Genomic DNA, 19,962 nt, shown 5'->3' with positions numbered 1-19,962 from the left:
ACAGATCCAAGGACACCAGAGGCAAAAGATCCCAAGCCCCACAGTTGTGGCTCAGTAGACTGACTGACTGGTCATCACCCCTAAACCAGATCTGGCATACATACATAAATAACAATAAATAACAAAGCAGAGAAGAAACAATGCTAAAACAAATCTTAGATTGCAGAGTATCAAACATAGAAAAGGAAAAGCGGCAGTGGTATAGTAATAACAGAAAATAATGTAATCTCATGTCTAGTAAATAGAATATGCGGAATGGACCAGTTTTTAAAGATGTTTCTTGAAGCAATTCTTAAAGATTGAAAATGCTCCTGGTGGTCTACGTGTGAGTCTCAAATGGCGATAATTGAGTTTGTATTGAGGATTGAAAGATTTTAATGCTATTCCGATTAGAAGGTTGAAAAGGTCTGTGTTTCCAGGGATGCTTTAACCCCTTCCATGCTGATGACGGCCCTCGTCCGTCATGCATCACTGTGGGCGTGTGCTGATGACGGCTGGGGGCCGTCATGAACCCGCCCACTCATTAAAACAGCCGCACAGAAGCAGAATCGCGGGCGCGCCCAAGGGGTTATGGCACGTGATCACAGAATGAGAGCCTTGGGCTCAAGGCATTCATTGATATTGAAAATGTCTTTAACAGTCTTCCAAACCTTTGATCAGCACTGGAGAACAGGAGTGAATTTTAATACTATACAAGAATGAATCTTTCACTGATCCATAATTACAAAAAAGAGGGAATCAACATGCTTTTACTTTGGACAATTTATCCAGTGCTCACAATGCATTGTGCAGAATGAGGAACCAGGCTCTCATTTACTCATACAAATATATCCCATTCGTATGCACACATGTTCATACAAGGCCGTTGGGTATGGGGGTGTCTGGTAACAATGCCTGAGCTGTTAGCCTTCAGTAGCTCACAATGATTTTCACTGATAAGAAGTAGCTCTCATTACAGAAAAGGTTGGAGACTCCTGATATAGACCCTCGCCTTCGGCTTGGGCCAATAACGCTAGAGTGAGTCTTTAGTGGCAGGTATAGCCTGCTACGGCAGCTATACGATTTATACTTTTTCTCTGTCAGCTCAGCGATACTCATGACTTGTGGTTAACCTAATGACTGTGCAGTGTCACTCCAACCTGAAGTTTGATGTCATACTTACTTTGAATTTTTTATGTATTCTATAGTCCAGTGAATTAGAGTATAAAAATATAGCTTACCTGCTGGGCTAAGAATGTTTTTTATATCCTCAGGGTCCTCATCAGTCATGGGACAGACCTCTTCTTTGATGCTGTCTGAGAGCATCGCAATGGTGGGTTTGTCTCCTGTATTAATGTAGAAATGTAAAGATTACGTTTCTAGTCAGTCACTGTAGCGATGGCTTTGTACTATGGCATTCGGGAATCAGTATAAAGCAAGTAAAACACAAATCATAACTGATACTTATAATTGTGATCAAAAAACGGATTTGTGCCAAAGTGAGAAGTCGGTAGGCTATTCTGCGGCCACGAACACACTCTAGAGTGCACAATTTAAACCCAGATGTGTGATCTTTAAAAGACACTACCTAGAAGGATCGCCCTCGACTTACTGTTGTTCTACGCATTCTGGCACAAATCCGTTTTTGATCACAATTATAAGTATCAGCTACGATTTGTGTTTTACTTGCTTTATACTGGTTCCCGATTACCATATCTGCTTTATATCAAGCCCGGCCAGGTTGGAATTATCACCGGCCTCTTGCCCTGAAGAAGTCGTGGAGCATTACTCCATTAAGCGACGAAACACGTGTCGGCTGGCTTGTTCTACATACCCTCACTGTTGTAACAGAATGAAAAGAATCATCCGGAATGAATTTTGGATTTGAATTACCGCAAGACTTTTTACCTTCCATCCGAATGAGACTCTATGTGTTCTTCAACTGGCTGTTCACATGAACTTTACTTTCTCTTATGTGTGCTTAGGCATTTTGTTGTTGAGACGTCTAATGTGTCATACATGTTCAACCATACTCTTAGCCCCACTACCCCCCCTCTTTCATGTATGTTCACATTTCAGACATCAGCCTGCACACAACAAGCTAAGGTGCCATGGAACTGTCAACACTGCGCCACACACAAAAAGATGCTATATAATATTGGCCCTGCTTTTGTGAACAGACATCATCCTTTTCAGCTTAATTTAAAAACAAAAATACACCATGTTCTGTTCTTAAAAGCCAAGGTTTGTTTCTTACACTGCATCTGAAATACCGAACCTTCACACCAGTTCTTCTGACCTGTGCTGGATGAATCAGGGCTCTTCCTTTTGTCTGTGCAGAGCTGGTCAGTGCTCTCCCCTCTGTCTCTGGAGTGCACCAGAGCTCTCTCTTCTGTCTGTTTCCACAGGAGTCTATAATCTCTGAATTATGGTCGACACATCCAGTCCTGAAATGTTGATACCTGTACGATACAGAAACATCTCAATTAGGATGTGAAATGAGCCAAACTCTATAGCAATTAGTTTGGATGGTGAGCTTCAAATTCCCATCCTTCTTTTAGAAATGACAACCTTCTTTAGTTTAAGAGGTAATATCTTGACCTGACCTGATGAGATTACAAAGCTCAGGGAAAAATAAAAATTGCTATACATTTTTGTTAAATACAGATGCACAAATATTGATGTTCTAATTCATTATTTTTGATTTCGCAAATATTTTTTAACATCACTTTTGGGACAAAAATCCCGTCCCACAATAGTGGTTTATCTGCCAAATCTGTCAACTGGGGGTTTGAGCTCTATGGCCTCGATGTCTGAACATTTTAAGTAAGTCAGGTCTTTATGTGCTTTTAATTGTTTTAGAATGTTTTCTCTATCCCTAGGGCATCTTGAATTCAGGATAGAAAATGGGTTTGTTGCTTATAGAGGACATGTCCGTACAGCTAACAGTACTGGCTATCCGAAGTCTTAACACTCTGGGGGTTTGGAATTTTTACAGTTTTTGTCCCTCTGGGACCAATGCTGGGGCTTTCTACTGGATTTGTGCTGTTAAGTGTTGAGGTATGGGGAAGGATGTCGCTTGTCAATGACCTCACGTTGTAAGAATTATCGGGTTTATCCCAGAGTTCTTCTGATTGGATGGTCCTGATTTAGCTATGTCTGAGCATTCAACCTTCTTTGGGGGTTGTAAGGGGCATACAAATTTGTTATAGGGAAGAGGACTGGTTTAGTGAGTTAAGACTCATGGCAACCGGCTTAGTGGTTGGCCGGGGGTTTGTCTATGCTAGGGCTTTTCTCATGATTCTCCTGCAGAATGATGTAGGGATAGGGATCTAGGAGCTGTATTTGGGACAGAAAAAATATTAGAAAGTATGTCGCATTTGTCTGTCTTAGACGAAGGGCTTTCGCTGCATTTTCTTTTCTATTAATTTGTTTCCTCCTTCTCTTGTTTTTGCCCTTCGGTAGATCTGAATTTGACCCCTCTGCAGATTTAGTGGACAGATTCCTTGCTGGGAGAGTCAGAACATTCATGTCCTGTGCCTAGGTAATTGTTTCATCAGACGAGATAGGCTTGAATTGAATGTTCTCCAAAATGTGAATGTGTTTCAATATTGGCTGTGTTTGGAGACCTATTCTCTTATTCTAAGCCCCCCGTTATAAGCTGGTCATTGGGAGCGCAGACATTATTTTCATGTTTTAGCAAATTTATAGAATGTGGTGTGATAAAAGCATATATTTTGTTCGCTTTAGATAGAGCTGAGGCATTAGAAATGTTGAAGTCCTCAAAAGGGTTGGTCAAGTTGTTCGACCGCTAGTGCTACAGATGAGGTGCCTCCATTACTCATAGAATCGTTCATTAAATTATTTGACTCATCCAAAATAAAAGAGGGGATTTACTGTTGTTGAATATAGACATCTGGAGCTGGGATATGCTGTTCAATGCCAACAGAGAGCGCCTTACTTGAGGTACAAGGAATAGACAGCATTTTTTCTTGATTGACCACCGAGCTCTTCTCCTCTTTAGGGAAGGGACTTAGAAGAGATTCAGATCATGTGTTGATGACCATACTATCCACGGTGGATGTCATACCAGGTGTTGTGAGATCTGGGAGATCTGAGATATGGGTCAGTGGATCCTCTAAATGTGCATTTGTGTGTTTTTTGCAGTCTAGTCTAACATGGCTCGTAGTTGATGATTTAATGAAATTTAGGTTTGTGGTTACTTTTTAATTACTTAGGGCTCACTGCCACTGGACTTAATGATAATCAAAAGGTCCTTCCCAATATGTATCTGGCCCAGGCGACCACTGTAGATAAAATAAGATGCAGATGAAATACGAAATGGCTGTGAGGTGGCTGTGGAGCAGCCACTAGAGCAAATAAAGCTTTTATAGGAAGCGGGCGGCCTCCCAGCGAGATGGTAAGGCATAGCATAGAGGCCAGCTGAAACAGGCAGATAAAGGTTGGTGCAGCAGCGCAACTATTACTGGTATTGTAGTTTGCAGGTGTTGCAAAAGGGAGTGAAGCCAAAAGGCGGGTAGGGGGATAGCAATCACCAGCTCACAAAACGCACCCTGGCCTAGCTGAACAGCTTTCGTGGTACTAGGCAAAACCCTAGCGGCCATTCTACCACACTTAGTAGCCACTTACTTTGCCTACCGCTCCTGTACTTGTTAACGCTGCAGCCTCTCTTTCAGTGCAGAACCACCAAGCCCCCCCCCCCTCCCAACAAGGCAGTAGACCACATTGCGGCATCACCACACTAGCAGTTGTCCAGCCACTTCAGACCCAGGTTCTCACTGAGCCTGGGCTGAGACAAGCTGGTTCTCGGGCCGCTTGGGCTGGGGTCGAGCCGAGGTGACATGAATTGCAGGAGTGGCAGGCGCAGAACAACCGACAGACAGTCAGCTGGAGCAGCAGGGGTCACAGGTAGAGAGCAGGCTGTACAAGCTTGTGGGTTGGTTGTTTTTTTTGGGGCGGTCAGAGGATTATTGGGGGAGATAGGACAAGTCGAGTGGGGCAGAGAGGGGGAGCACAATGAACACCATCCACGGGGGCGGGGAAGTTAGTTGGATGGAAGCTGAGATCGCTACCAAGCAGACCGCGTCCTACCACGCTCTACTCTCAGCACTCCCAATGGATGTCTGGAAGCCCTAAACTCGCCTGAGCTTGCCCAAACTCGCCTGTACATTGGCTGTTTGTGCGTTCCTCTGGGTTGTGACTGGATAAAGACCTGTCTCAAGCAGCTGTAGAAGCAAGTGACCACGGCTGCCTACAGGATAAGCACCCATTCATTGGAAGCACAGGGCATCTGACAACCCAAAAGCGGTACTCGGGGAGGCAGAGCTACACCACGCTATGGATGGCAGGCTGAGTCTACAGCAACATCTTGACCAACAAAATCAGAGGCTATTATGACACACTACAGTGTGGGACACAGAAGGCATGTTCCACCAGCAACCAAGATGTTTTGCTTCCTGCGCAATGACCAGGCACAACAAGTAATAGCAGCCCCCAGGAAACAGAATGAGTGACTCCCATATGCTATGCATCACATCTATGTGTTGGGAAATTTCTCTAAAGAGACAAACCTGGAAAAAAATAATTCAGGCACTATGGGTCTCCGTTCATAAAATTGATATACAGTTCAGAGTACTAGGGTGCTCTCGGCAATCAATGGCAAACCTATGAAATTAAAAAAACAAGAAGACCTAGAACAATTTGTAGATACACTGTCCTCACCTGACATAGAACCACAGCATGGACGTTTCATGGAAGAAACGCCACAGCCTAATGTGACAGATCTGGGCCAGGATAGTGAAGGTATGCACCATACACCCAACAAGACAAAAGCCGATTGACAGTAGTTACTGGTAAACAGTCCGCTAGACAAGGACTGGACAATGGAACTTCATCCAGGTATAGAGACAAATCTAGGTCCCCACTCTAAGACCGGATCTACACACCGATAGCCCCTACAGTGATAGACAACATAATCTGCTGTCTGACACCCATATTCCACCCCCCTTCTTCCCAACACTGACCTAGGTGCTTTCTTTTCTTTCATTGGGTAGTCATTCGTTCCCTCCCCTTCCCAACCTCGCCCTAAACACAACACCTCAGGAGTGGCATGACTGACCCTTGGGACAAACTAAACATGCACCAGAAGGAATACGGTACATAGGACACCACTCATTATACTTTCTTTTCATGTCAGTAGGGTGAACCACTACATAAAACGCAAGAAGGCGATGTCTTTCCTGATGACCAAAAAATAAGTATAACTCTGATAAAGGAAGTACACTTGATGCCCTCAGAATCAGAGAAATTGAATAGGGGCTGGGTTTGGAGAGTTGTGAACAGTTGCGAAATGAGACAGACTGCCATCATCCCCAAGGGATCAGATCAGGTGACACTTAAATCTGAGGTAGCAATACCTTTTTCATAAATCCCTTGAACATACAGTCCTTAAAACATGGATTGATCCACAGCCTCAACAGGAATTTGCAAACATATCCACTCTTGACACAACACTTACAGTGGGATCTATCTACACACTAAATACAGGCAAAACAGGCTTTCTATCTTCACTGTCATATGCCCTTAAAACAAACAGGGAAAGCAAAAAATGTGATAGTAGGTGATTGGAACTTGATTATAGATTTGATTACTGATAGAACTTCCCCGCCATTAAACACAATGCAAGAGATTGAGCAGTATTAGGAGATGTTGTGGCAAATTATTAACTGATCCACGCCTGGCGTTTAACACACCCACACCCAAACTTTCATGTTCTGGGTACAAGTGATATGATTTATTTATTCTTTCTTATATCCAATGCGACACTACATGCATTATTAGACCTCTCAAACCTACAGTGGGGTATATCAGACCATTGCCTAATAAAATATGAACCAGATTATAGACATTTTGCACCTCCCACAAAGAGATGGAGAATGTGCACTCCAGATACAAACAACCAACAGAAACCTACATAGACAATCACTAACAAGGACTCTGCCTCCTCAACGCGGCTATTATGGGCTACAGGCACATTAATAGATAACATTAGGAGATACTGCCACCCACAAACGCAAAACACCAAACTTACAAGCGCACATAGAGACAAACATCAGACAAATTACACACACCTACAACAAACAACCATCACTAAAGACGAGACGAGGCCTGTAAAATAAGAAATTTGACCTAAATACTATATATACTACAAAAGTGGAATACATATTAACTCTGTTTCAAAGGCACCACTATGAACAGGGCAGGATCGCTCCTTGATGCTTACCTCAAACAATGTGAATCCCAGCCATTCCTGCCATATATGACAGTACACAAACAGGAGTTAACCACCCTGTTACCAGTTTTTTTCAACTATTCTTAGCAGAACTGTAATGCAGAGTCAAGAGATACATGTTGTATATTACTTGTATTCTTATTCCTATGTTCTGTCCCTATGTCACAAAAACAGCTTTGTTACAGGGATTTGAATGGCAGTACTCTCTGAAGAGGGTAGAGCATTGTGGGAAGCTAAAATCAAATCTTTGATATTTGAATTGCTCTACTACAGGGTTCTCCAATGTCGGTCCTGGAGGGCCAGATCCACTGCAAATAACTTTTGAAGATAGCTACATTCATCTAAATGAGGATATGCTAAAACTCTGCAATGGCTCCGGCCCTGCAGGACCGACATTGTAGAACCCTGCTTTAAAACAAGGCACAGAAAGGCGATGGTCTACCAGGTGAATTTTAAAGAATTAAAAATCCCCAAACCAAGAAGGTACGATATGACTCCTTAGAAGAACCGAAGGACATGGGTAGGATAAACTAAGAGTGGCCTATTGATAGCTATCAGCTGACCAGCATTTAGACATCTAAGTTAGCAGATGTACTATGTGTAACAATGCCAACAAACATTCAAAATATGTAAATATCCCATGATATCAGTAGAGTTGTCAGAGGGACAATGGTTTAAGCTTGGAATAGACTTCATTGGGCTGATGAATGCCCTTACAACAGATATGGTTACGCTTAGGCACTGGTGGATTATTTTAGCAAATGGATAAAAGTAAAGTTTGTATCCCACCCTAATATCCTAGAAGTATTTACTTCCTTAAACAAACCTTCTGTCAGGGAGGGTTCCTGAGTCAACTAGTTTGTATTTAAGGGGGTCCAGTGTATTTCTCAAGAACTGGGGAACTTTCTGAAGATGAAAAGTACTGAGCATGTTAAATACCCACTTTACTATCCCCAAAGCAATAGACAAGCCGAGAGAGTCAATTAGCTTATCAAAAAAACTATCTTATTGACACGAAAATCTGACATTCATGCTTAGGCGGCACTTAAGAGCAGACTGTGGTCCCATCGCACTGCCTCACACAGCACCCCTGGCAACAACTCCATCCGAGATGCCCTGAGGCAGACTGACCATCACCAAACTACAACTTTAAGGGTCATTAGTGTGGAGTAAATGGGCCAACAATGTGCTCAGGGACGAATAACAAATACCAGCGGTAGGCTGTCCCCAGAGGACAAGTGCAGAGAGTTTACACATGGACTCCTTGTTCACACACTGCACACAACGTTACTCACTTGTTCTGACTTCCGGCCGCACGTGTCCCTGCAATTTCACAGGTGAAAACATAAACCCCGAGTCCTGCCGACGGAGGAGGAACACCGCAGCTAAGCCGGGAACATCACAACTCGGCATGACACTGTACAACACAAAGAGGTGTGGCGGGGATGCAGCAAAGAGACTGAGCATGCGCAGAGGAGAGATACCACTGACCATGCGCGGATGAAAGATACTATTTGTCTGCGCATGCTCGCTGCAGACGCCACTCGCCTCACCATGCGTAGTGGAGAGACACTCACCCTTGGGTTGTAATGAGAGATCTTGATCCACAGCACATGCTCTAGACAAAGACACTGCTTATCTGCGCATGCTGAAAGTAGAGAAAGTGACCAACGCATGCGCGGCGCGAAGTCGCCACTCTCGTCGACATGCGCAGTAGAGACGCTGGCGCAGATCTATGCGCTGACTTTTGGACGGACAACTTCGGAGAACGCTTCCTGGACTCCAAAGGTACTGACTAGTTTTAAAGCTTAACATCGTGATATGACGCTGACACCATAACTGTGCAACTACCGTGGGGCAAAAAACAATGTCTTAAAGTTGTCTTCCGCTGTGGAGAGCACATTCGGTTCCACACGAAAGTGGCGTATCGGCCAGAGCTGCCAAGTGTGTAACTCGGGATCCAGGTTCGATTCTCGGAGTCGGATCAACTTTGTGTCATTTTAGGCAAATCACTTCATCTTCACGCGCCTTGTAAACCCCCCTCCCCCAAACTGATTTGTCCTTGTGTAATTTAAGTGGAGCTCATGAAAGCGCTCCAATACCTTTTTGTGTCGAGTTCACGCTATAAAAGTGCCAAAAAAAAAAATCCTGCATCACCGTTAATTAACAAAGCTCATTGGAGCGAGCACGCAGGCGGGCCCGATACAAACTGAAGTTTATCCTGACATAAATCAGGCTCCCAGCAGTGCAGCCACTCTTGCTCAGGTGCAGCTTCTTCTCCAACAGTACACTCCCATATTACCTCCCCGTCCGTCTTTCCTGCCACAGTAATTATTAATGAGCATCCTGCTCCCACAGAAACTCCAAGCAAAAGTTAACATACTAGTCTCCCTATCCCTCCAACATGGCCCCCAGTGGCAACCACCAATCACATAAAAGGATACAAGATCCACATCATGACCAGTTTTTTAGGTCTCGGCTAGTGTAGGCTGCACTTGCGCAGTCTCGCTGGCGAGATTTTATGTCTTCTAGTATAGGGCTTAAACAAGCCAGCTCTTCTCCATTGGCTGATTTCCTAAACGGCGGCCAGCCATTGGAGAAGAACTTTGTCTGTCACTTTAAGCCCCGTCCGTTTCGGATTGAGGGGCGTGTTTTTTCCGCTTCTTTCTCTCCTCTCCTCCAGCCAATGGGGAAGAGGAGAGAAAGAAAAACACGCCCCTCAATCTGAAAAGGACGGGGCTTACTGACGTGTTGGTTTCGCAGCCATCCGCTCTGCCCATAATCAGTGACGGGACCAACTACGTAGTAGCGACTACTGCCTGTAGTCCATTTTACTACACAGCCACGACTCACCTAAGCAGCCTGGTCATGCATACGTCTCAATACATGCCACAACATGAGCGGCTCAAATGTAACAACAGATAAACGGAAGTGTGCTGCGTCAAAAACAACTCTCACAGACATGAAATGGAGGCTCACGGTTCCCGCGCTGCCTCCTCAGCTCACCGGAGTGATGCGCGCATCCAGGTCCCTGCCCACGCGGGCTCGAGGCCCGTGACCCGGAGTCCCGGATGCTTCATTAATCATGTACATCTCTGGGCCTGTCAGTGCGGCTTGAAGCCTCTGCGCCAGTGCCTTCCGCGCTAATCTCTCCTCCGCTGAAAGACAGATCAGCGGCAGAGTAAACATGGGGGATGTGTTCGGGTTGGATTTGGAAATAAAGCCCGCGCTTTCCCCTGACATTTATGCGCTGCTGACGCCACTAATTGCTTTCGTTCATCGGCCCAGCCCTCCCTTGCTCCCTGCTGCAGGCTGGTTTACTTAAGGCTTTGCATCTTCCAGGCTGGGTCGCCCGTGTGTCCAATCGAGGCCATTTATCTTTTATTTTTTTATTTTTTTTATTTAAGAGATAAGGCAGTTATACATATCCAGACATATATTAATATAACATTCATAATATGCAATAAAGTAATCATTATTCATGGAAAATACAATACATATTTAGAGATATAAATATAGAGATTCATAGTATGCCGTAAAATCAATCAGAGCTGTACAAAAGTTAATAACATACGTTCATGGTTTATAAAAGAAGCATGAATCAGGAATCCGAGTTCCTCCAGTTCTTCACTGGTGCCCATATATTCCTACCAAACTCCTGCTTCCTTCTTCCCTTAAATTCATATAGGCATGCTTCCAGATTATGACTAGCCAACAACCTAGACAACCACATCTGAAACGTAGGGGCATTAGGATCTTTCCACCCAGCAGATATCAGAATTCGAAGTACTGCGACAGAAATAAATAACAATGCTTGTGCGTGTTTTCCGACCTTAAGTTTTGCGTCTGAACCTAAGAGGACCAGGGTGGGGCATAGGTTGATGTTATTACCTAGCAGCCCCCTCAAAAACGTAGTTATCTCAATACGAATTAGGGCCAGACTGGGGCAACCATAAAACATATGCACCAAATCTGCTGGACCTGTGTTACATCTTGGGCACTTATCATCTTCCCTTAGCCCCCATCCATACAGTTTTGCGGGTCTATAATAGAGGTTAAATACCGTCTTGTAGTGTTGGGCCCTCAAATTTGCAGCTCGAAATATTTTATTACTTAAGAGTAGGGCAAGGTCTATATCTACATCCGGGTCCCCCAACTTGTGCGATCAAGCCACCTCGATTTTATCTAGGTCATCTGGGAGCCCCGACACCAAAAAGTTATAGGCAGTACCGATCTTCCTTCCCCCTCTTTTTAAATAATCAATCAGTTGACTATCTGGTGTCAGCACTAATTTTGGTCTTATTGCAGATATGGTCTGAGTGACTTGCCAATATAACAGCCAATGATTTCCAGGGATCCCAAACCTCCGCTGTAGTTAATTGAAACTGATTATATCCTTCCCCCGCATAATATCACCCAAACATCTTATCTCCTGTATCCTCCATATAGGGCAGTTCACATTCTGGCCTAGGTGAGTAAATAGGCTCGATTTCCACAGGCTTGTGCTAGCATTTATTTTAGGGATTCCCAAGGTTTTACAGATGGTTTTCCACGTCCCCCAAACCCCTTCCATAATCTTATATCTTGTCCTACTATAGAATCTCCGTTCCACTTCACACTGCAATAATCCAAATGCCTTTCTGCCCAGCAGTAGCTTAAAAATGGAAGGGGGATCTTCATCCTCATTGGGTCCTACCGCTGGCAGAGTTTCGGACTGAAACAATATATTCATTTGTGTAAGAAGGCATGCCAGGTGGTGGAATTTTATGTTTGGTAGCAACAGACCGCCTCTATCCGCCGGTAGTGATAGATAGTTAATAGAGCGCCTAATTCTACCATACTGCCACACAAACCTAACAAATGTGGATTCTATTTTCTTGATCATTGTTTCCCCTAAAAAGAGGGGAATAGCCCTGAACAGATATAGTATTTTGGGGAACATGATCATTTTTAGGGCATTCACCCTACCTATCAGGGATAAATGCTGCACATCTATTCTTCTTAGCTCTGTTTCAATTGAGCCCAGCAGTGGAAGATAGTTCTCTTCAACCATCTTCTCGACGGATGAATTAATTTTGACCCCGAGATATACGGCGCACTCTACAAACCTTTGATCACTCTTCCTGATGTTTTTAGTACAAATGATCTGGGTTTTCCCCTCATTCAGCTTATACCCTGAGTAACTGCCAAATTCATTAGACAATTGTACTATCTCTGACATTGCTTGATGGGGGTCCACAGTTGTTATTGCCAGATCGTCTGCGTAGGCTAACAGTTTAGTGGTGAATCCGTTAACCACCACCGGGCTTATTTGTCGTGAGGCCAGGATTCTTTGTATAAAGAGGTCAATGTACATAGAGAACAAAATCGGAGAGCAGGGGCACCCCTGGCGTGTCAATCAATCAATCAATCAAAGACATTTATAGAGCGCACTACTTACCCGTAGGGCGTCCCCCTCTTAATTGTTATTTTGTCTGATTGTTGCCCCATGACTGAAACTTTAGCCACCGGATTATGGTACATAGCCTTAACTGCTCTCAGAAAATTGCTACCGAACCCTCTGCCTACCAAAATGCCCCAAAGATAGTCCCAGACTACGTGGTCGAAGGCTTTCTCCGCGTCGAGGAGGATCATAGCCATCTCCTCCCCCGCGGCACCCTGAGCATCGAACAAAGCTGCTGCCCTTCTGATATGGTCTGTGGTGCCCTTCCCTGGCACAAACCCATGCTGCCACGGGGATACGAGATGGCCAATGACCCCCCCCCCAACCTACTCGCCCATATCTTTGAATATAATTTTGTATCCGAATTAATGAGTGATATGGGTCGGTATGATCCTGGTAATTCCTTGGGTTTCCCCTTCTTATGGAAGACAATGATTTTCGTCTCTTTCCAAGATTCTGATACACTCCCTATGTGTAAAATCCCGTTAAATAGATCAAGCAAAATAGGGGCAATCTGTTTTTCTAAGCACACATATACCTCGAGGGGAATCCCATCGGGACCTGCAGCCTTACCCGCAGCTAACTCATGAAGGGCCTTTATTACCTCTGTAATCTGTAGATCTTTTTCCAATTCTTCCCGATCCTGCACATTTAATCTTGGACCGCTGTCTGCATAACCCGAGCTTTGCTCGCCTGTCCGCTCCTCTTCATCATATAGTTTTTGATAGAAGTCATGAAATACTCTCAGTATCTCTTTGGGCTCTGTAAACTCGATACCCTCTTCCTGTATGCACGGGATTACGTTTTTTGTCCTTTCCTGTCTTATCTGCAGGGCTAAAGCTCTTCCTGCCTGCTCCCCTGTCTCATAGCGTTTACCCCTCGATTCCTGATAGCTTCTAGCCTCTTTCTCCATAACTATTTTCTGAAGGTTAGCTTTAATATTTGTGATTTTTGTAAGGCTTCCGTGATCCTCCTGCCCTAAACTGATTTCCCTAATATGTTGTTTTTCAGCCATAGCAAGCCCATCCATCAGCTTCTCAACCTCTCTCCTGTCCTCCCTCCTTAGCCTAGCTGAACAGCTGATTGTTTCTCCCCTCAACGAGGCCTTGAAGGCCTCCCACACCGAATTCCTAGATGTGCTATACCGGTTGGCGTCATAAAACTCCTCTGCCTATTTTCTGAGGTGTTCTACAAATCTGGTATCTAACAATAACTTGCGCTCAAAAGACCAGCTGGTTTGTTTCCTCTCTATACTAGGTATTTTACAGGTCATAATCAGAGGATTGTGGTCTGAGATTGATTTAGGGAGTTTCCTGATGTCAACCTTACTCGTTTCCACGGAGGAGATCAAAAAGTAGTCTAGCTTGGTGTATTTCGCATTAGGGAAAGAGAAATAGGTGTATCCTGGACCGAGAGGCTCCTTATACCCCCAGACGTCCGTGAGCCCATGGGAATTCCTAAGAGAGTCTAAGGCTCGGAACACCCTTGGTTTCCGCCCCGAGTAGCCCACCGGATCGTTCCAATCCACCGATACATTTAAGTCCCCACAGACTATTATAGGTGTTGGCCAATTAGCTAACTCTCCCTCCAAAAAATCAAAAAACTTCTGGGCCGTCTTGGTTTGACCCATAGACCACACAAAGAGTGTACCCAAGGTTGAGTTCTACTATCGCCCATCTACCGGAGCTATCGGCTTTATGTCTTTTAGCCCCCCCCCAGATAGTGTTTAGCTAATATGGCGACCCCTCTTATGTTTGATGTGTGTGTGGAGCAGGATAGAATTTCGTACCCCCTCATTTTCATCATATTTCGTTTAGCCCAGGGGAGATGGGTCTCCTGTATACAGAGGATATCAATGTTATTGTACTTTACAAAATACTCCACATTATGTCGTTTCCTTAGATCATTCAGGCCGCCTACATTAGCTGTGCAAATATTAATGCTTGCTATGTTTACCATACTTTGGATCAAGTTCACCCTGTAGATCCTGAGTTGTGATTGTCTTCTGCAAAAAACTACTAGCTCTGATACTATCTTCTTCAAAACTCCTTATCTCCATCTTTTTTGCTTTCTCCCCTACCATCCCTCCCCCTCCCCCCTTGCCTTCCCCCCCACCCCCTATCCCAACACACCCCCACCCTTACTCGTGAGGCGCTCAGACCTGGTCTGTGCGTGTGATGGACACAGTGAGAACAGTGAAGCCCATCCAAAAACATTCCTTTACCAATCCTGACTCCCCTTACCACCCTCTACATTGCTATTCCTTGCCAATCGGTGATCCCTTTTTAAAAATGTTTTTTATAATTATACTTCAGAGCTACTACCAAGACCAACCAGCATTCTTAGGACCCCAAGTCTACTGATTTACTTCCCCTGAGAGTCCAGAAACTCTTTAGCTTTAATTTCGGATGAGAAATAAATCGTTCTCCCCTCATTGATAATTTTAAGTTGCGCCGGGTTTATCAGGTAGGCTTGCATCTTCTTCTCAGTGAACGGTTTAATCAATTGTCTGAGTCGCCAACGTCTCTCCACTGTGGCGTGGCAAAAGTCCGGGCGAACAAAGAAACATACCCCGTCCACATTCCTCTTGGCGTCTGGTCTTGCTTTCTCCGAGATTGCCTGCCTGAGCAAAAAGTTACTCACAAAGATAAGAATTTGCCCTGGGTTTATCATCCCCCTTTGCCCCCCTTTTGATTTTGAATGGGAAGCGGTGTGCTTGTTGAATATCTGCGGCCCAGTCCCAGCTTGAGAGCTCGGGGAATGCCTGCCCGAATAGTTTAATGACATAGGCCCTTGTATCGGACCCTTCAATTTCTTCGGGTATCCCAAGGATCCGGAGGTTGTTACGCCTAAGCCGATTCTCCATGTCCTCCAGCTTCCACTGGATGTCTGTTATTTGGGAGCTTTGAGCTTCGACCTTATTGGTTGCCGCTGCGGCCTCCACCTCTGTCGAGACCACTCTGTCTTCGAGGTTAGTCACTCGATCCCCCAAGTTAGTGCAGGCCTTGGATAACTTCCTTACTACACCCTGCATTTTCCTTACTGCCGCTCTAGACTTTCGACTATCCTGCCGGGCTTCCTCCCTGTGGGCCAGGATCTCTTTATGGATAGTCTCCCGAAGCGACATCTGGGCCGCCGCCCCCCCCCGGCTACCCTGCAGGGGCATAGCCGATGAATGGTCCCAGCTTAGCTCGCCTTGAGAGTGCTCTCGAACTTTATGTGATTTCACTGCCGTCACCGGTAAGTCCAGCTCATGGTCGCTTTCTGACACCTTTTTAACTGTAGAGCGCATCTGCCAGGAGGCACTTACTTCTGTTTGCCTGCACCTTCCACAGACGCCGGACCTCGCCGCACCCGCTCTGCGGGTGCCGCTTCGCAGCGGTTTGGGAGGAACGGCTGATTGACATTTCCTATTGGGGGCAGAACTGAACTTTGCTGAGGGCTGCAGGGCTGCGAGCGTCAGGGACTCCATTACCCAGGAGTCCCTGCAAGACCGATTAACAACTTCCGGTCCGCTCTCCCTGTTGGCCCGCCCACTGCCCTCAACGTTCATTATAAGTAGGCTCAGTTCTCCCGCAGCCCGGGGCAAAGACCGGGCTAAGAGCGGGCCGTTAGAGGCTGGGAGAGACTGGACTGGGCCACTCTCTTTGGCCCTAACCTTCGGTTTATTTGATTAGCCAATATGTCATCCCGTGAGTACAAAGAGAGGGCAGCTAAGTCTAGACTGAAAAATGGTACCCTGGATGATTTTATTACCAGGACCCACACAGCCATTGACACAGAGATTGCCAAAATGCAGCACCGAGTCTCTATTGAACTAGATGCTGCAAGGAGACTGTCACAGGAGTTAGTAGCGGCCAAAAAATCTTCATTAGGGCCCATAGCCTTCGCTAAAACTCCTGATCGTTTAATTGGCCCACCTCTCATCTTGATTGAAACCAAGGCAGACATACACCAGCCATCAGTACCCACTACATCCATATCAAAGGGGGGCTCACCATTAGTATCCTCTAATTTCCTAAAATCTTCTATGGTCGGGATAGACGGGGAAGGGAAGGAGGGTGAGGGCGGTCCCCCGGAAATGGCGCTAAGACCCAAACCCATCGAACTGGGTGAGGGAAATTCTTGTATTAAACAACGAGGGCCACAAAATAAAAGGAGGCGTAATTACTTGACAGCATACGCAAGGAAAAAGGCTAAGATTGTGAAGGCACAGTTACCTACCAAGGCGCTATTTCCGCTACCCCAACATTCACCTCCAATGAGCAACACACAGCAATCTGATCTAACACCAGAAATTGATACAGATTTGCTGGAGGTAACTCATGAAAATAAGAATCTCGTAATAGAGAATGAAACCAATGGGGTGCCACTTTGCGTCATAAAAGGGAAAGACGTAGATTTCCTGACTGTGGTATGGGAAACACTCAAAAAGCTCCTAAATCCCTTTGAAGAGAGACTTTCACAGATAGGATCCCAGCTCTTGGACATGGAAAAAAGTATTTCGAATTTATATAAAAAACCAACCCATAGTCAAGATAAGGACCTTATGGCCAGCCTTGAGAAGCTGATAAAAAGCCTGCTGAATCCTTTGATGGAAAAAACCCAAATCGTTAATCTAAAACTAGATCAACTAGAGTTCTTAACATCTAAAAACACCACTTTGCTGGAGAGTCTTGTAGAGAATAGCAAACAACCCGCAGCTACTGGGGGTAATAATACTAGTAATACTAGTTTAGCTAATAAGGGTGCTAAGAATAATCAGACGCAAGCACAGCAACCTAAAACTGCAGTGTCCTCAGACCCTAACGGTATTATCCCTTGTATAGCACCAGCTACCTTGTCTAAAACTAAGCTGGTGACTACTGCAGGATATAAGCTAAACAACTCTATGGTGGTGGCTACACCAATAAATACAGCTGCCCCAATCCTGCCAAATACTGAAGGGAAAGAAGTTCAAGTTAGCAAACCCCTAGTTCCTAGTAAAACCCCCCTACATGGTAAACAGATCTATGTAAACATACCCCCTGAGGCTGCCCCGTTTATGGCAATTTTGACAGGTGTACCATTAATTGCAGAGAACAAATATGAGAAAATGGAGGACCTTTTAAATAAAACAAAATTCTGGCTAAATAATAACAGGCCCTTATCCGAAGACACTGCTACAAAAATTCTAAGTGTGCGGAGGGTTCCCTGGGTTGGGCCAAGCAAAAAAGATCTGGAGGGAGACTGCATCCTGATTAACTTTAGAGACATCTGGGTTAAGGATATTATCTGCAGTAAAGCGAGGTTTGGTAGGATGGGGGATATCCAGTGTGTGGGTTTGGAATATTTCTATCCCAACCTTCATCATACTGCCCCAAACCCCAACCGCCGCGGCTATAGAACAAATGGTAAAAATCACGGGGGATGGGCACATAATTTGAACATGAATCAAGGCCCCCAAAACTATTATGCCCCTTGGCATGAGATAAATGGCCCCTTTATGGGACCACCAAGTATGGGCCCTTTTACACAAGTCCCGTTTAACCCACGAAGACCAAGGTTTCAGGGTGTAGAATATCCAGGATGGATTTCAAATAATAATAATAATATCCCATTGATGAATCGCTTTGACCCATTAATGGGTATGGACGGGGTACACTGACCACCAACTGGGTTTGAGGGCAATGTGCCTACCTTCCTAGTTTCGGGAAAGAGGGAAAACTTAGGGATATCTTCCAATGATGACTCGGTGTTAGTGAATGTTGATTGCGATACTGTGAGTATTGGCCCCCCACATGTAGAGAATGTTGTTACTTTTGGGGGAAATATTTCTTTGGGTTGTGAGAACCACACATTTCTACCTGAACAAGACCCCTCAAGTACAAGAGATGCTCTGGAAAGCAAATATGGGATACAGGGGTCGTCTTTAATATCCTTAATATCATGGAACATTGCCGGACTAACAATCAATTAAGTACAGTAAGAACCAGGGCATCACCATGAAATGGGGGAAGGTAAACGCGATAAAATTGGAGGAAGATATTGTTGTTAATTGTAAAATGGAAATAGAATCATGTTTAGCTTCAGTATCTGACCCCCATGAGGTTATTGAGAGCTTCGAGAAATTGTGTGGTCATGCAGCAAAGCATCTTAGGAAACCCAAGGGGAAGGGTGGTCACAAGGCCTTTAGATGGTTTGATTCCGTGTGTTCTGTCACACACCGATCGCTAAAATTAGCTCTCCGTCAAAAACCAAGAAACAAAGAGCTTGTAAGAACTAGCAGGAAGGCCTATAGGGAGGCTATTGCAAAAAGAAAGCAGGACCTAAAAAACATTGCCTGGGAAGACCTTGAAAAGGCTGCAGAACTAAAAGATAGTAGACTCTTTTGGGAGGTTCTAAATCGCCCCCTTTTTAAGAGCGATAATAAAGAATCTATAGTTATGCAGGTCACCGCTGAACAATGGGTTCAACATTTTACTAAGTTTTTTAATCCCAATTCTATTTCAATAATGGCAAGTACGGAAAGGACAGGGGAATTGGTGGCACCTCCCTCGGCTCTGACCCTCAGCTCTTCACTTACATTGATAGAGATTGAGGAAGCCTTAGGGAAGGGATTATCACTAAAAGCCCCAGGCCCAGATGCTGTCCCTTTGGACCTTTTTAAATCTAATGTTAGTTTGTGGGCACCCATACTACTGAATGTCTTTAAGGCTGTTGTGGTCGGGCGCATCCCTGGTACATGGGAGGAGGCAATCGTAGTGCCGATTTTTAAGAAGGGTGATAGGGGCGACCCACGTTGCTATCGCCCGATTTCCTTAATAGATGCTTCATGCAAAATCCTGGGTAGGGTAATCCTAGCGAGATTAGAAAGTTGGGCAGATTCTACAGGAATTATAGTTGACTCCCAATACGGTTTTAGGCGTGGAAAGGGGAACAACGAGCAGTGTCTCAACCTGGCACTAATTCTAGCCAAGTGCACGAAGGCAAAAAAGTCCTCAATACATCTTGCCTTCATGGACTTGACAAGTGCATTCGATTCTGTTTGTAGACATAAATTGTGGCGGATGATGGATGACATGGGCTTTGAGGAACCTTTGGTCACATTGCTTCGTAGGTTACATGCAGTAACAACTGTATCAGTTAGATTCGGCTCCGGAGGTGAAACGACAAAACCAATTCCTTCTACTGAGGGTGTGCGTCAAGGATGCATTTTGGCGCCTTTTCTTTTTCTGGTTTATACAAA

At 44.9% G+C, this 19,962-nt stretch overlaps 2 protein-coding genes across 5 annotated transcripts in view; one reads left to right on the top strand and one right to left on the bottom strand.

The window, feature by feature from the left end:
* LOC144773705 (uncharacterized) overlaps positions 1-19,962 on the bottom strand; it is a 195,689-nt gene that overhangs the window by 19,558 nt on the left and 156,169 nt on the right. The window contains 3 exon segments of the mRNA XM_078658850.1: positions 1,221-1,325; positions 2,279-2,350; positions 2,353-2,441. Of these exon segments, the coding sequence (XP_078514976.1) occupies positions 1,221-1,325; positions 2,279-2,350; positions 2,353-2,441 (266 nt within the window).
* Positions 8,973-19,962, top strand: part of LOC144772323 (uncharacterized) — a 33,458-nt gene continuing 22,468 nt past the window's right edge. For 2 of the 4 annotated variants that reach the window (XM_078656562.1, XM_078656561.1), the window contains exon 1: positions 9,005-9,079. The gene's annotated coding sequence lies outside the window, so the exon portion shown is untranslated. Of the gene's footprint in view, positions 9,080-19,962 lie in introns of all 4 variants that reach the window. The other 2 variants (XM_078656560.1, XM_078656563.1) reach the window with 2 other exon arrangements.

This window comes from Lissotriton helveticus, chromosome 8, assembly GCF_964261635.1.
Source record: "Lissotriton helveticus chromosome 8, aLisHel1.1, whole genome shotgun sequence".
In the NCBI taxonomy this organism is placed as follows: Eukaryota; Metazoa; Chordata; class Amphibia; order Caudata; family Salamandridae; genus Lissotriton; species Lissotriton helveticus.
Note: the sequence above shows the minus strand (reverse complement) of the source record. Positions and strands in the feature narration are given on the sequence as shown.